Source organism: Hemibagrus wyckioides, linkage group LG01 (assembly GCF_019097595.1).
Source record: "Hemibagrus wyckioides isolate EC202008001 linkage group LG01, SWU_Hwy_1.0, whole genome shotgun sequence".
In the NCBI taxonomy this organism is placed as follows: domain Eukaryota; kingdom Metazoa; phylum Chordata; class Actinopteri; order Siluriformes; family Bagridae; genus Hemibagrus; species Hemibagrus wyckioides.
Window position 1 is genome coordinate 19,124,489 of NC_080710.1, and position 17,719 is coordinate 19,142,207.

General features: G+C 37.6%; 2 protein-coding genes across 3 annotated transcripts; one reads left to right on the plus strand and one right to left on the minus strand.

Moving 5' to 3' along the window:
- The first annotated feature begins 532 nt into the window (after window positions 1–532).
- taf12 (TAF12 RNA polymerase II, TATA box binding protein (TBP)-associated factor) lies at window positions 533–8,652 on the plus strand. Of its 2 annotated transcripts, none has more exons than XM_058391227.1 (6): window positions 533–699; window positions 4,031–4,236; window positions 4,732–4,809; window positions 5,367–5,481; window positions 6,986–7,074; window positions 7,161–8,652. In XM_058391227.1, exons 2-6 carry the CDS (start codon window positions 4,066–4,068, stop codon window positions 7,194–7,196), a joined length of 489 nt encoding a protein of 162 aa, XP_058247210.1. In that variant the 5' UTR covers window positions 533–699; window positions 4,031–4,065; the 3' UTR covers window positions 7,197–8,652. The 2 variants fall into 2 exon arrangements, with proteins under 2 accessions (XP_058247210.1, XP_058247200.1); XM_058391217.1 differs by having other exon boundaries at window positions 534–699; window positions 4,013–4,236.
- A 3,800-nt stretch (window positions 8,653–12,452) lies between these two features.
- On the minus strand, window positions 12,453–15,032 carry rab42b (RAB42, member RAS oncogene family). Its single transcript, XM_058391205.1, has 2 exons — window positions 14,553–15,032; window positions 12,453–13,362 (listed from the first exon to the last, which is right to left on the minus strand). Exons 1-2 carry the CDS (start codon window positions 14,768–14,770, stop codon window positions 12,927–12,929), a joined length of 654 nt encoding a protein of 217 aa, XP_058247188.1. The 5' UTR covers window positions 14,771–15,032; the 3' UTR covers window positions 12,453–12,926.
- Between the last annotated feature and the right edge of the window lie 2,687 nt (window positions 15,033–17,719).

Here is a 17,719-nt window from a genome sequence, read left to right on the forward strand (position 1 = left end):
TATTTAGAGTGTGTATTTAAAGGAAATGACAACACATCAAAATAACCCAAGATCATGCAGTATTTGCAGAGCTTTAATAACTCAAATAAATCAAAATGCAAATAATTTGTAAACAAACTGTGCTTTGGCTAAATAACATTAAGAAATCAGTATTTGGTGGAATAACCCTGATCTGCATGCGTTTTGGCTCCATGATCTCCACCAGTTTTTCACATTGCCGTTGGGGAACTTTATACCACTCTTTTTTGCAAAAAAGCAAACAGTTCAGCTTTGCTTGTTGGTTTGTGTCCATCCATCTTCCTCTTGATGACATTCCAGAGGTTTTCAATAGGGTTCAAATCTGGAGATTGGGCAATGGTCTGTATGCTGTATACTGCTGTATACTGCATATATATATATATATATATATATATATATATATATATATATATATATATATATATATATATATATATAATGTGTGTATTTCCTATGATAGAACTTGTTCAATGCATTCCTCTTCCAGAGACTTTTATGTTGCAATATTACATTTCCGCTCGTCAGACTTGTTACTGTGTTTAACATCGCCTTGGTTAGCTGCACGGATAATGGAGGTGCTCTACATTTGCTAGACCTTATTCTTAACCATTTAATAGTACACTTTTTTTTCTTTTTTTTTTACAGAAGATGGAGAAATAATCCCACGCATTTAAATATAAGGTAAAGTATTTATACGGTAGTGCATTAAACCTTCTTTGGCGCTATATCGAGCATTAGCGTTAGCTATTAGCCGTCAGGGAAATGCTGTTGTGTTGTTAGCTTGGTACAAAGTGGACTAGCACACAGCCTGAAATGTAGGTACATGGAAACATGGAGAAAGTGTGGAACAGTAAATATGTATAATAACGCGTATTAGCTGTAAACATGAACAGAAACGTTAGGTAAATATTCCCCGTCATAATATAGCACAATAGCATAGCTAGCTGTCTGAACTGTGTTGCTAGATGTCTAGCTCTATCAGGTCGGAAAATTAGTATCTAAAGTTGCTTCATGTTGGCGTGATGACTTTTACTGTAATTTAGATGTTGTGAGTTTTAGTATTTCCAGTTTCTTTTTTATACACATGTATATATTTTTTGTTTAGAAAGTGGAAGCTAATCAGCTAACCTTTGACAAATAATAAGCTAGCGGTTGTACCGCTATTTGTGAGTTAATTGTGTACATGCAGATCGAAGAGATGTTAAAACCGATAGACATTTATATGAGTATTCTTTGGTAAAATGTGAAGTTAGTCATTATATGGAACAGTGGCTGCTGGTTAGAAACTGCTCCATCAAAACAGTTCTATCTGTTCGTGGCTGCTATAACGCTCATTCCCATAATGCACTGCGCGCAAAAAACTTCCTGTGAGGCGTAAACAATTGAAATAATTTTTTGTTTGCATTATTATTACTTAACTGTAAACAAAATGATTGTAAACCAAACAAACGCCAAGATATAATAGTTACGTGTTCATTCATAGCCAAACACCATAAAAGCAAAAATACTTAACTACATAAATACAAAACATTGAGTTCAGTTCAATTTTATTTGTGTAGCGCTTTTAACAGTGGATATTGTCTCAAAGCAGCTTTACAGAACATATGAAACATAGTACAAAAGTCCAAGATATAATGTTAGACAAAACCATCCCTGTTGAGCAAGCCTGAGGCAAGGGAAAAACTCCCTTAGATGGTAAGAGGAAGAAACCTTGAGAGGAACCAGACTCAAAAGGGAACCTCATCCTCATTTGGGTGACACCAGAGAGTGTGATTATAAATTATTATAAACACCGGCGAGTGTGATTATAAATTATTATAAACACCGGCGAGTGTGATTATAAATTATTATAAACACAGGCGAGTGTGATTGTAAATTATTATAAACACCGGCGAGTGTGATTATAAATTATTATAAACACCGGCGAGTGTGATTGTAAATTATTATAAACACCGGCGAGTGTGATTGTAAATTATTATAAACACCGGCGAGTGTGATTGTAAATTATTATAAACACCGGCGAGCGTGATTATGAATTACGTCCTTTCTTCAGTCATATACAGTCAGTTGGAGTTGTGTGATGCAGATACAGCATATGTAGAATGTCATTGTGGGTATTAATTAGGAGGTTGTTGTCCTCAAAGTCCACATAGGGTTGGTATCTTCGCTTTAAATACACAAAATCTTCAAAAAGCAGAATCCAACTGGAGCGGGTCCATCTCTGGATGTCTCAGGATCCTCGCAGGGTTGGCCTCTTCTTACTGACGGTCTACTGAAGCTGGCACAATCCGTAGATGCCTTGGGATCGGTAGAAAAGGAATAATAAATACCACATAAAAAGTAAAACAAGTAGGGAATATAAAACGTCATGCTAAAAATGGTTAATAACGTAAAGATACTCTTGACCATTAAACCCATATATATATGAATTTCCCAAACTTTTCACAAAGCTGGAAGCACATGATTGTACAGAACTGAAATGTATGCTGTAGCTTTAAGATTTTCCTTCACTGTAACTTAGAGGCCCAAACCTATCCAGCATGATGGTTCTCCTGTAAACAACGTGAATATGTTCACCAAACACCAAAATGGTCAGGTGTCCACATATTATTGGTCACATAGTATATTACAGCTGAAAAGTTGGACAGTTTTTGAGACAGATTTTTAACAGTTATATTTATGGGCAAATCCTTAAGTGTTTGTTACTGCTAAAACAGGCCCAATATACTCATCTGGTCAACTTATATTTACACCCCCTCCAGGGCATAATTCTTCAAAACATGAAGTACCAGAACACCAAGTGAGAGATAATCTAGCAAGAGGAGAGGGTGGTAAAAGGTCAGAACATAATGTAACACGAGTACGACAACTCGAGATCAAAAAAAAGAGCCTATGATGTCCTCTGCAGTTTGCTCCACTTTGCACCAAGAAATACAAGAATGCCCATATGGCACAGGGTTGATTTGAATTACAAGCAGTCCAGCAAGTTTCAGGAATGTCTCCTTTGTTTTAAAGCATCATTGCCTTTTTTAGAATCATGTTCTGCCCCATCACTTTTGTTTACTTCTTCAAGAAATGAGAACAAAGTCATGCCTTCTTTCGCCATTTGCATGAGGTGTGATCACTTGTGACTGATGTGTCACTGAACATGAGTGTGCTGTGATTACTAGCTACCAGCTGGCCATCATGGAAATGAGCAGATTGTAATTTTGAAAGGCAGACCAGATTTGATCTTTCATTAAAATCTTATTGCTATTTCATTTTCTTGTTGCTAAAAGAAAAATCTGAAGAGGTACCTGATTCATGCAAATATGTTTGGGAGCTTAAGCACTGTTCTGGCATGACCTGGTGCAAATAAACTACTGACCTCTTCTGGATCATCTATACTAATAACATGACAAAAATGTTACAGATGTACTAAGACATTGATGTTTTGCTGTAAGTTCCATTGGAATTAGAGGGGAATAATAGAGAGGCCATTGACACTGTCCTATCGAAACTGGTTTATGAATACAACCTTTAGACACAAGTGTAGTTTCACTCTAATTGAGTCCCAGAATTCCTCAGTGACAGCTAGTGGAAAACAAAAAAATGATAAAAACATCTAAAACGAAGATGGCCAAAGTGACTTGAAGCATTAGACAGTTTTAACCCCATCCCAACAATTTCAGCAATTGCCTTAGTTGTTATCTTTGCTTGATGCAGGCTAATAATTTGCCCCTTCTGAAACACAGTGACATCATCTCCATGACCATGGGATGCATATTCTTACATGATCCTTAAGAAATGAATAGCTACACACTGCATTGCTTAGGGTTAGAAAAAACAAAAAACTGGTGATGGACGGAGCATTAATCATTGCAGTAATGATCCAAATAAATGCTCTTTAGGATTTGTGTATGTAAATCCAATCAATGATTTTTTTTTTTAGCCAGGCAAAGAATACTTTTTATTCATTCATGTAATTTTTTTCTTTGTTTTTTTTTTTAAACAGTTGAACACTGCCTTACAGGTGGCTCCTGACTGATAGCCTTTCCAGATCATAGCATGAATCAATATCAGCAGCAGCCTGGCCGATCCAACCTATACAGTGCCGTGAAAACTGAGAGCTCGCCAACTCCGCCCCTCACCACCGGCATGGCCAATAGCACCGCTGTTCCTGGGAAAGGCCTGGGAACCCCTGGGCCTGCTGGGAGAGTGAGTCCTGAAGGAACTCAGGTGAGGCTGTCCACACCCCAAAAAGCCACAAAGGCAGTTCTGCAATGTCGCACTACCAGTTGTTCCTGACGCTATTAGATTTTGTCTTCAAATGTCATGGCAGGTGCACATGAAGAGGGCTGTTGATGTTTTCACCATGTCTGCCCTCATAAAAGACTCAAATATTTCTCTGCGCAGTGGAGGCTAAATGATGACTGTGTGGTCACTTGTGTGTTGTTCAGTTTATTAGTGTCCACTAACCTATGGACCTGAATTAATCACTGTATGACTGCATCTACTAAAACATCATGTGTTGAGATATGAAGCATTCAGTATCAAGGCCAGTCCAAATAATAGATGAGTCAACAGTAAACATGTGTGAACTTTATATTTAGACTCTTTAGTTTCACAGCAGTTTTGCTTGAAGAAAAGTTTTAGCTCATGCACAAAGCTTCATTCTCGTCACATTCCAGTATGAGTCCTGATCCACATCTCTAACTGCACTGTGCCTTCCAGGTGCTCAGTAAGAAGAAGCTGCAGGACCTTGTGCGGGAAATTGACCCCAATGAGCAGCTTGATGAAGATGTCGAGGAGGTAGTTTCAAATCATAAATTCAAATTTTATCGGTCATCATACACAGAACAACATACAGCTGAATACTTTTTCATCTGTCCGTGCCATAAAAGTAAGAGTCATATAAAAACAGACTAAAACAGGATTACAATAAAAATAGTGTTTAACTGGAAAGGTAAAAAGTGGGGAAAATGTACAGAAAATTTTAAAATACTTTCACTTCACTCCTTAAGTGAATTATTTTAAACTGAATAGAAAAGCCTGCGTACATGGAGATGTAGGAGATGCATTTGTGGAGATTTTCAGTTTATAATTCAGTATAATTAACCTTAGAGTGCTAAATAACCTTAGAGTGCTAAATAATTATATATATATAAAAAAAAAAAACAGACTATGTACTTACCAAGTGTACTTTAAATGGCTTTGTACAGTGTGTTGAACACTGCTTCTTTTCAAGTGTCCAGATTGTACCCTAGTCAAAAATGCGTTTTGGTGCATGTGTTTGAATCAGTACTTAACAAAATGTCATCATATTTGTCCACTCGATTTGGGTCACGACCCTTTGTCCTTTCTCTCAGATGTTGCTTCAAGTTGCTGATGATTTTATAGAGAGTGTCGTGACTGCAGCCTGTCAGCTCGCCCGTCACCGCAAGTCTAACACTCTAGAAGTAAAGGATGTGCAGTTGCACCTTGGTGAGTCCCCCCCACCAAAAAAAAAAAAATCATTGCTCTTTTCTGTGACCAGTGACACATTTCTAATCTGTGCTAATCACATGTCTGAGAGATTCAGATAAATTCAAATAATAGGCTATTAATACCATACGATCAAAAACGTTTACTTTTAATGTTTTTTGCCTGCAGTGAAACAGACTTTTCAGGAAAACTAGCATTTCACTCGTTTTTGCTTAATTAAGCGAAGTTCAGCATCTGTTGTGTTGAGCAGATTTCATCAATGTGCATTTGTCAGAAGTGCATCTTGTGGTTTTCTACCATATGGACAACACTGACAAGGAGCCACCAGTGTGCAGGCAATGTGACTGAATCCAAAAGTACAAAAGGAGCAGTCTGAACAGTAATCTGGACTCTCAGCCAGAGTAATGAAATTTGATATCTAGGCATTCTCAGTGGTTTAGGATGAGAGATTCTGTCACAGTTGTCACAAAAAATGTAAAGCATGTTTGTTGACCTTGAGTAGATGAGGTTCATGGAATACAGAATCAGAAAAAGCAGAACATGCTTACCAGAGGCCAAAAAAAAATTGAATTTCTCCTTGTTTTGGGGTGTCCATTTTCAGCAACTCCACATTGGTGTATAATGGATATGTGAAATTAGAAACACTCAGAGCTTTAAGAATTTGTAGTGCTTTATACACCGATTGGGCATAACATTATGACCACCTGCCTAATATTGTGTTGGTCCCCCTTTTGCTACCAAAACAGCCCTGACCCATTATGCACTGTGTATTCTGACACCTTTTTATCAGAACCAGCATTAAATTTTTCAGCAATTTGAGCAACAGTAGCTCGTCTGTTGGATCGGATCACACGGGCCAGCGTTCGCTCCCCACGTGCATCAGTGAGCCTTGGCTGCCCATGACCCTGTCACTGGTTCACCACTGACCACTGCAGACCGGGAACACCCCACAAGATCTGCAGTTTTGGAGATGCTCTGATCCAGTCGTCTAGCCATCACAATTAGGCCCTTGTCAAACTCACTCAAATCCTTACACTTGCCCATTTTTCCTGCTTGTAACACATCAACTTGGAGGACAAAATGTTCACTTGCTGCCTAATATATCCCACCCACTAACAGGTGCCATGATGAGGAAGTAAAAAAAAATGTATATAAGTAAATGTTGATATCAAACCCATTTCCCCTTTTTGAGGTGCCCCAATATCTGGGACACTTGTTCATAAATATGTAAAATTTGAAGGTGCTCTTTAGCCACTGAAATTAGCCAAACAGAGGTAAAACGTTCTCACGCCAACAATGTCCTGACTAATTTTATATCAGACTTGCAATATGAAATAAAATTAAGTTGTGTATACTAAATGACTGAGCCAGTGAAAAGCTTAGATTGTGGTTGGTTCTAACCCTGTGCTGCATACGCTTAAAGTTAACACAGTACGTCATCCACCACAGCTGTCATGGAAGGTTTGCACTGTCTAAGCGCTGCTTCTATGCTGTGACTTTGCAGAGCGTCAGTGGAACATGTGGATCCCTGGCTTTGGCTCAGATGAAATCCGACCGTACAAAAAAGCATGCACTACAGAAGCACACAAACAGGTCTGTCTTCATGCTTTCACATCATACATCCAGAACACTAAAACACCAGCAGTTGTAATTTTGCTTCATGTCTTTTGTTATTCCAGAGAATGGCATTGATCCGCAAGACGACCAAAAAATAGGAAGAATGCAGAAGACTGACGTTTTTCTTGCTCTTTTTATTTTGCTCTCTGGGTTTTGGCAACTGAGGAGATTTTTCTTTTCTTTTCTTTTTTCTTTTTGGAAAAGCAGACTGATGGATGCACTGTTAACATCACCGTTATCAGCTGCTTCTAATATTTTACCTTTACAGATCTCAATCATTTGCCCAAACTGTTTAAAATGTAATTTGTGTTCTGTTCTTGCTATGATTTATAATAATAGACTGTACTGTTATAGGCCTAAATTCTATAACAGATCTCAGATGCTGCAGAAAAAAAAAACATCAGCTCACTGTGGCCATTTTTTTTAAAATAGCTAACATGAAGTTGTGTAGAAAGTGTATTTTGCTGCATATTCATCATTACACACTTCTATATTTCTCATTTCTGGAGATCAGCGTCTTTTCTTGGGCGAATTATTGCATTTTTCATAGAGTTGATTACTTCCTGTAGTTGTAAGGAATAAACTTTTGGGCACAGGGTGAGTTGTTATGGCTGCCGCCCTGATTCACTAATGTAATGTGTAGGATGTGTCCACAGGTCATTATTAATTCAAGTTAGAGAAGATTTGGACAATATTTATAAAGGAAATATACGTTTGTTGCATAAGAAAAAGAAGTGTACACAGTTGACTTTCTTCAAGTCTGCTTTGACTGACATGTTTTTGACTGGGGAGGGGGGGGGGGGATATTTTATTTTTTTTCTTTTTGCAATGGCTTATCCACCCTTTTAATGGCTCACTCAAAGTATGTCAAATTAAGGTGCTATTATTTGCTTCTACAGTAGACACTGATAATGTTGTAATCTTTTGGACATGTCGGTTGCATAGCAAGTTAATTTTCCATCCAAAATTGCTATTTGGTTCTATCTAACTTGGCTAGGTTTTCATCGTCACTGTAGTTAATAATAAATCTGACATTTTGTTTGCGTGGGCAAGTGAATGTTAATATGCATTTCTGTTTTATAGCTTGCAGAAATGCTTATTATTCGATTGATGGTAGTTGTGCTTGTCATGGTGGTGTATTGAGGCTTTCTGTATTGGAGCTGTATTATGTTCCATCGGGGACTTCATAATATGCAGTACTTTTCTTAGTACTTAAGTAACATTGGTCTTTTGCAGATTTTTATTTTTCTTTTTTTGCGCATTATATTAAGTGTTTGACACGTTTGATTTGCTTTGTTGAGGTCACACATGGCATGTGTTTATTGCAGTGTTTGTAGTGTGTAGTCCTGATGTAGGATTTGTTTCACAGTACTGCAGTCATAGTGTAGCCAACATAACCACACAGATGTCAGAAGGCTTATGTTCATGGGGTTGGGTTTTTGTTTTTTTTGTGGGGTTTGTAAAAAAAAAAATTTTGGACGAGTATCACGGTTCTTTATAAGCTTGTCATTTTCTTTTTTTTTCCCCCAAAATAAAATGATTTGATTATCTACATACATGTATGACAATGCTGCATGAAGTGTTTTGAGAAAGAAGTGATATTTGTAAAGACACATCCAACAGGCCTGAAGAGGGTTGGGATACATGCAAGTGCTCTATTGTCTGAGCAGTATTACAGGAAGGAAGGGACAAAAGCAGAGACGCTATGATGACAGCAGTGACTAAACACATGAGTGATGCAAGTTTTCAACTCAATTGAGCAAGAAGATATCTAGGCAGGGAGGAAGAGGAGCACATGATGAAAACACATGGTCAGATCATGTTGGAATTACAAAAACAAACTAATTCATTCGTGTGGAACCAATATCTGTGTCTGAATGGAGTTAATTTAATTTGCTTTTTTCCTTGTGGATGAATTTTAAGTTTGATTCTTAAATAAAATTTAGGGGAATAAGTAATTAATGTGGCAGAGAAATTTTTGGTTGGATCTGGAATATATAGATCAACACGGTTTACTTTGTAACAATGCTCAGTGAATTCCAGTTCCCAACAGGTTTATAAAAGCAGGTTTGTTTTTCATTCACTAGAATTAATTTCTCAGTTTAAGGTTAGCAAGTCCCTTAAATACTCAACTACTCAGTTGCATAAAAGAATCTATGTACGTCACTCTGGATAAGGGGGTCTGCCAAAAGATGTAAATGTAACAGACATATCCATTTAAGCACAAGATAAACACAGAGAAAGAAACAGTTTATATTGCTATATCATGGCTCCAGGGTTCCTAATTTGGATTTTCCCATGTCTGTTCTTCTACCTCCACAAACATAATATTATTCTAGATAGATTGGTTACTCCTAACCAGGGGTGTACAATCTTGTCCACAAAGGGCCGGTGTGAGTGCAGGCTTTCACTTCAACCAAGAAGAAGCCACACCTGAGTCTACTGAAAGATCAGTTGATTAACCAGGTGGAATCAGGTGTAGCTTCTGCTTGGTTGGAATGAAAACCTGCAGCCACACTGACCCTTTCTGGATAAGACTGGACATCCCTGCTCTAAACCAACTGATTGAGTGTGTGAATGTGTTTGTGCTGCCCTGTGATGGATTGGTGTCTCATGCAGGGTGTGTTCATCATCTCACACCCAGACTCCATCCACCACAGTCCTGACCACGACAAAACAGGTTACCTAACCTGAATAAATGAGTTATTACTATATTCACTGGGTTGATAGAATGCTTAGTGTAAGACCTTAAAAGAGCCTTCACCAGTTAAAGATTGTTTTGTAGATATAAGTTTAAGAGGGAGTTACATGAAGGTGAAACTGACTAGAAAGAGATAAATAGTAAAGCTCCTATAAGAATAAATGCAGTATAATCCGGGATTTGTGGTGATTGTATTGTGATGAAGATGATGTCACTGCCTTTTTGTCTGTTTGGCATGATTGTGAGCCATCGCCTAGCAGACACAATCAACCCTCAATCCTTAAATTGATTGGCAGGAAATACTGATATTTCTATGAATAATGGAATTTGATTTGGTATGTTGATCTACAGGTTTTTGCCAATATGAGGCTTGATTCAATAAATGCAATTTTAGCAATAAATAATGGTTTGAAACTGGCCATGTAACTTAATTTACTTTTGGTACATCTAATGTACTAAATATCCAGCTGCATTCATCATTTCATGTAGCATCCAGAGATGTTCATTGTTTATTTAACAATGTTATGTACATGAGAAGGAGAAGAAAGGTAAATCCTCCCTGTTGCTCTCTATTCTATGTACTGAAAATACAGGAGCTACCTGTTTAGGTGTTGCCTTCGCAGTGGCTTTTAAAGCATTACCTTCCAATGAACTCCCTATTTCATGGGTGTCCATCTTTTTTCTCCAATTTTTAATTTTATTTTTTTTTTGTCAACTACACGAAATACATGCTAGTAAAAATGACCCGGACACACCTATCACCCATGTAGCCTGCTTATAGGACTTCCCCAGTCCCTCCTCTTATATCTGTCCAATCACTATGACCTTCAAAATGAGTGCTGCATCAATTTAAATTAATGATCACTGGACTGGTCATGAATTGACTCCACTGAGCACAGTTCAAGGAGGCAATCAGATATTAATATCATCTTCGACCCACATTTTGACCATCCCACTGAATCTGTGTCAGATTTATCAAAACTGTGAACCCTTCTAAAGAGTCCTCTTCTCTTTATTATGTCTGTGACTTGTATGAATTGTTTAAATGAATGCACTGTCAAAATAACGAGGTCTTACCTATGAGGAAGTCTACAGAGAAAGATGGAACAAAATGAAGTGGAAAAGAGGAAGCTGGAAGCAGAGTTGTGCATGTAGAGCAAAATGCAGTGTAACATCATGTCACCAACTTTATTATTTCTTTTCGGCAAACTAGCCTTATACAGGAGTCAGTGTTTGGTTTGTATAATCTAACTGTAATCAGTAACAAGTAGAAATATTGTGCTTTTTTGCTAAATTACAGTAATCAGCCATTAAGCTTGTCTTTTAAATAGATGATTTCACATGATTTAATTTGTTTATTCATCCTCAGTAACTGCTTTATACTAATCAGGTTTGTGGTGACTATCACAGGAATATTGGGCTTGAGATGGAAAAACACCCGGGATGGGATGGCAGATTGTGCACCATACACACACACACACACACACACACACACACATTGACACCTGGAGGCAATTTAGAACGCTCGGGGAGAAAAAAACCTGACAGTAAATACCAGTATACTGTCTGAGAAATTTCTAGTTTAGAAATGTAAGATTTGTACCTGAATTTAAGCAGAACCTTTACTTTTACTAATGCAGACTGGATACCAGAAAAAGTGACCCATATGTGGTTCTTCCACGAACTATTGCCACAGATGAATGTACAGAATGTCTTTGCATGCTGTAGTCATAAGATTTCCCTTCACTGGAACTCAGAGGCTAAAATCTGTTCCAGCATGGCAGTGACCATGTGCACAAAGTGAGCTCTAAGGTTATAGTGGAAGAACTCGAGCCCTGACCTCAAACCCACTGAACATCTTTGGGATGAATTAAAATGCTGACTGCATATCAGGTCTCCTCACCCAACATCAGTGCCTGATCTCACTAACGCTTTCGCAGCTGAAGGGGCAAAGCTACACTACAAAATCTAGTGAAAAGCCTTCACAGAGGAGTAGAGGCTGTTATAGCAGGAAATGGGGGTAACTCCATATCGATGGCAGACCATTTAGAATATTATGTTTAACAAGCACAAGTGGATCAGGGTCTGGTGTACACATACTTTTGGACATATAATTTATATTAGAGTGCATTACTAATGACATTCTATCAAAATGTCGCAAAATATATTAGTAGTGTTCATAACAGAGAAGAGTTAGAGACTTAAATGTAATATAATTTAATAGAAAAACAATTTGGGATAATATTTGATCATTTTTACAAACTTTAATTCAAAAATCTCTTGTTCAGGTCTATTTGAAAATAAGTAATAATAATAATTTCTTGAGCAGAAACACTGTGTGAATGCACCGAGTAAACTCTGAGCTGAGATTTGTTTTTGTAATTTTTTTATTGTAGCATAAATGGTGTGTATACAGTGTGTATCCAAAAAATCTCTTACCAAAAAAAGACAATGTTAATATGGCTGTAACATGGCAGCGAGACATGTGAAACAGATGTGTACCCGGAAAAAGACCCCAGTTAAATACCTAACTACTAGAATAAGAGCTGAAAATCATAGGGTTCTATATGTGATTTTAAGTAATTGAATCATGTTTTGAGCTTCAAGCAAGCCAATGCAGATACAACTTTACAACAATATTTATATATATATATATACTTGAATATTTCCATGCCCGTCTTCTCAGTGGCATATTTTTTAACATGATCTCATTTGTATTATTCCAAGTTCTCAAGTATGTTTCACTATCTAGTATCAGATTATATCTAGCCAGCATCTAGTAACTGCATTCCAAAGCAGATGGTTATGGTAAGTGTAAGTGTAAACTTCCTTTACCCAAATCAAAAGAAAATGCATTTCCAACTGTAGAAAATGTAGAACAAAGAAAAAAGAAATTTCTGTCTGTTTTTTGAGATGTTTTTCTCCACATCGATATTGTCATTTTAAGGAGGTTTTTTATTCCTGCTAGATATATCTCAAAACAGCAGTTTTCATACGTTCTGTAAAATTATTCCTTCAGAAAGGAAATCCAGCTGGTGAAAATATGTGTTTAGGGAATAATGCTTGATATTCTACTTAGTATCAGCATCAGGTCTTTGGACATGAATGGTTGCTCTAACAGCAAGGGCTAACAGCAACCTTTTTTCTCCTTTGTTTGCTCACTCTCATGACGAAGTAATTGTTGTGCTTGTAGAGCTGAACTCTTTATTCCATCCCAGCCATCTCTCAGCCTCACCTCGCCACTCTGCAGCCCCTGGTAGATTCGCCGTGTCAGTACTTCAAAACACAGCTGGATATTCTGGCCCGTTTTGGCCGAGGCTTCCACATAAGGCATTCCGAGTTGAGCAGCCAGCTTCTCAGCTTCATCTTTGGATACAGTGCGCTCTCCATCCGACTCGCGGTCACTCTTATGGCCCACTAGCAGGAAGATCATAGCATGAGGCATGACATGCTCACACACTTCAGAGTACCACTCTCTCAAATGCTCAAACGAGGCACGGTTCCCCACGTCGAACACCAACAGGCCTCCAACCGAGTTCCGGTAGTAGGAGCGTGTCACTGACCTACAACAGGAATAGTATTAATGTAGTAGCAGTAGCATATTAGTTATATTTTCAGTATATGAGGGTTTTAAAACCTCTAGAAATATTTGCTGGCTCTTGGAATTGGGTTGCAACTGCTGTTTTCTTAATTCATAATTAAGAATAAATAAATAAGAGTAAATAATTCATCATTGTTAGAGTATGACAGAAGTTAATTAAAGTGTTTGAGTTCTACTCCAGTCAGTCAATCATGTGACAGCAGCACAATGCTTCAGTTTATACAGACACAAGAGTTTAGAGTTCACATCAAAATGTGATGTCAGTGACCATAAAAAGGTTGCAGTTGCCACCATTCTGTGTAAACTCCCATTAGCCAGCACTATATGCATCTATCATACAACTGCTACCAACCGGGGAGAGTGAAGCTAACGTGTTTCCTCAGTGACATGAGAAACTACCCAGCTACATCATTGCAGGCTGCTGTGTCATGCATGTGCTGCATCACAAAACAAAACTGCCCTATAGCTACACATAAGATTTGGCTAATGCCACTGTGAGTGACAGTAGAGAGAATTTGCACCAATCCCACATAGAAAGCACAGTCTCACTTGATCCCTTGGCCCTTTGGTGATGGATGATTATGGCATTCTAATAAAAGCTTTTGCCCTGTATTTGTATATGATTTGCATATTGCACTGCTGCATCATGATAGGCTGATTAGATAATTGCAAGAATGTTCAGGTCTACAGGAGTTCCTAATAAAGTGAATGCTAAATGCGTTTGGTACGGTACGTTTTTCAGGACTTTTTTTGTCATTCCTAGGGGAATGAGCATCCTCGAAAACCAATCCAAACCAAACATATATTATGCATTTACATGTTTCCAAATGTTTGTAACTGAAATAGGAGTATTGTGTGAGCCAAAAGAAAAACTTCAGCATCATTTGCATTTTGCTCTCTCACAAATATGGGGCTTATGCAAATGTGGCCGGTTGTGTCAGTATTTGTGCTCAGTGTTCATGGTCTTTAGAAATGTTTTCACCTCAACTAGCTGCTTTGCTACCTCACCTAAAACCTTAAAACAATACGATTAACATTCCAACCAAGTCTAGGTACAAGTAGAAGCTTAAGAAACGGAAATCATTCATAAAGAGCAAATGGGATAGCAAGATTTGCCAGAGTATCAATACTTTAATAGTTAGTTTGTTGTACCTGAACCTCTCCTGTCCAGCTGTGTCCCAGAATTGGAGTTTAATCATCATACCAGGCTCCACCTCCAGGAAATGGACATAGAAGTCTACTCCGACCGTCTCATTAATACACTCCATGAACTGGTTCTCTGTGTAGCGCTTCAGCATGGATGACTTGCCCACCGTTGAGTCACCCAGCATGATGATGCGGAACTGATACTGCCACAGCGTCAGGTCCATGACTTCTGTATTCCTAAGAAGATCTTATCACAGCAGACCTTCACAGTGAAGAATCACAAAGTCAGCAATCTCAGTAGTAAGTTGCAGGATAGTCTTTTTGCTGGAGGTCCAGTGTAAACTTCCACTTTACACATCCTCAGTCAGAAGACTAAAGTCCATAGCTGTCGAGTGTAACGTCCCTTAGAGTCAGGTTTGAGTAATAATCTCAAGCAAAGCAGCTGAGCTGGTGTACAGGAGGAACCTCCCTGTTCTCATGTGCTTTATCATTGTTGCTTGCTCATACTTGTTAGAGGGAGTGGTTTGGGAGAGAAGCAGAATTTCTGTAGAGTGCCAGAGGGAAGGACCAAGCAATTTCATATCAGGACAAGCCCAGTATTTCCTGTTGAGTCCAGCTCATTACATTACTCATACTTACATGTAGAGAAACGCGCTCGATTTAGAGAAGTACTCAACAATAATAAACCGTTTACCCTCACTCCCACTCAGGTGATGTTCTCATGCTGTCCAGTACATTCTGAGGTCGTTAAACTACACAATTATTTTACTCCTCCATTTAATTTGAGCTCAAATGAAGCATTCCAAACAGTAGCTGGACTTCAACTGCATTCCCTCCCTCCGGACACAGATAGGAGGGCCTGGTGATATAATTGTTGTATTGCACTTTGTTCATTGTTATTCTTATATTCTTATGTAGTACACATGGGGTCAGAAAAGGGCATGTGCTGAGCTTAGCCAGTGTAAATAATTTACATGAGCTCATAATCACCAACAAAACATTAACTGTGAACCAAAAGGGAAGTCAGAATACCAGTAAACCCAGAGCAGTGACAGTTTTATGGGTGAAAGCTTAGACAGATTTGCAACAACTATTCAGACTTTTTCTCACAATTTGTTCACTTGCTTCCTGTCCTGCAAAAATGTTAACCCAGTTTAAAGTAGATTTACCTTATATAGAATATGATTAATTATTTATTTTGCATTAATATTAGTAATCATATTAATACCTCAGTATACTATAACTATACTTCTCTTCTTAAATATGACATGAGGCTTGTTTTGTTCAGTTTGCAAAAAAATAAAGAAGAAGCTATGATGCATAAACCTGCCACAGCTCAAACACCAAACAGTATAAACATTATACAGAGGTGCAAATAAGACTGAATCAACAAACAGAGAACAGTAAGTGTTTTTAAGAGTGACTATACAGAAGCAAAGGGCTTTTAAAGTACACTGGATATTAAAGTAACACTGGACATCATCTTCTGTTCACTATTAGAAAATATAATTTAAACCTAAAACCTAGTTCTAGAGTCAATGGGTTTTCTTGAAGAAGCTAAAAACTCTTGTGGAACTGTATTGTGTAAGAGTGTAACACAAATCTGAGTAATATGATAATGTGGGCACATTGCAAAGAAAAAGAAAAAGAAAAAGCTAAGCCTTTTATTTTGCAATCTAAACCTACCTACTTACAGCATCATGTGCAAGCTACTTCTGCAGCTTTATGTCCTGCAAACCAAAGTACAGCTGGAGCCATGTCAAACAGCTGATATATTATTGTTATCTTTTTTTGCTAGGTCAGTGATGAATAAACTATTACAGTTAATAATATATTTACTCTAATTCTTTATTAGTCTGCTATTTTGTTTGGATCATGGCATGGTGGGTACTGTAGTCAGATCACAGCTTTAGAGTTTCCTGAATTATTTCTCTCACTTTGTGCCAAATGTTTCTTGGGATTGTCTCCAGATCCATCATGACCCTGACAATGATTTAACATGGTTACTAAACATAAATGAATAAGTGACCATAATTATTAATGAATGAGAGTCTAGTATTTATTTGTCTGATTTTTATTCTTTGAACGCAAAAAAATATCAATTTATCTAAATATATTTATTTCAGTATTTACTCTATATGTTCTAAAATCTCTTGGGTGCTAAATTAGGACAGAAAATGAACTTTTTTGTTACGTAATCAGACTTTATTTAGAAACTAATTTTAACAGCCACAAGGTGGAAGCAAATCTCTACTCCTCATATTCTTACTTCCTCTGTTATATGGATGATGGTAGCTTTTGGTTTTCTCCTATTTGTGATCAGTAGTTTATACACAGGAGGAGCAGGTTTTTGTTTGTTTGTTTGTTTGTTTTTTAATTCCAAGCAGTTTTATTTATGAATCCAGTAAGCACAGATTTAATAATGTAACCGATGACCAGGGGTGGACAATATAGTTTAGTTAAATTGAAGCATAGATAATTTGTCAAAATCTTCATTAAATCTATCCAAAGAAGAATTTACTCAAAAACGTGTGCAAAAAAGTTCCATGTGCATGTAAATGTTTCATACATATAAAAGTATGAAAAAGTATTAAAAAACGTAAATGTTTTTAACTGATGAAATTCAGTTAATGTGATGTTTTCATGTGGCAAGTAACTTCAATTACAAAGTTCACAAAAACTGTTGTTTTTTTCTGTTACACCATTTTGCTTGAAAACATCCTTCACATCACTGTCAGTTCCATATTGACCTTTAGCTAGAATTTGACTTGCTCCCTAGCTAGTTACATTAGCTACTGGAATCCATGCTAATCTAAACTGGCATTAACAACACACGCTAACTTAAGCTAGTTAAGGTTAGCAAATTAGCAAAACTTACCTCAGTGTGCATTTTCAAATTAGCTGGAGTTATTGTCTTCTATAGGGAGGCAAAAAAAAATATCATTTTATCCAAGTCTTCAGCAATAATCTTTACTGAGATAGGGTTAGGGTTAGTTTTAGGGGTTGGTTGTAGGGTTAGGGGTAGGGGTAGAGTTAGGTGTTAGGTTTAGGGTTAATGATCGGGTTATGGTTAGGGGTTAGGGTTAAGGATGGGTGTAGGGGTTAGGGTTAAGGATGGGTGTAGGGGTTAGAGGTAGGGGTAGGGTTAGGGTTATGGGTTAGAGGTTAGGGGT

Coding starts and splice junctions, on each gene's coding strand:
- taf12 (XM_058391227.1), top strand. CDS start 4,066: ATGAATCAATATCAGCAGCAGCCTGGCCGATCCAACCTATACAGTGCC. Junction 5,482..6,985: donor GGATGTGCAGTTGCACCTTG/GTGAGTCCCCCC, acceptor GTGACTTTGCAG/AGCGTCAGTGGAACATGTGG. Junction 7,075..7,160: donor CTACAGAAGCACACAAACAG/GTCTGTCTTCAT, acceptor TTGTTATTCCAG/AGAATGGCATTGATCCGCAA.
- rab42b (XM_058391205.1), bottom strand. CDS start 14,770: ATGGACCTGACGCTGTGGCAGTATCAGTTCCGCATCATCATGCTGGGT. Junction 13,363..14,552: donor GCTGGACAGGAGAGGTTCAG/GTACAACAAACT, acceptor TTCCTGTTGTAG/GTCAGTGACACGCTCCTACT.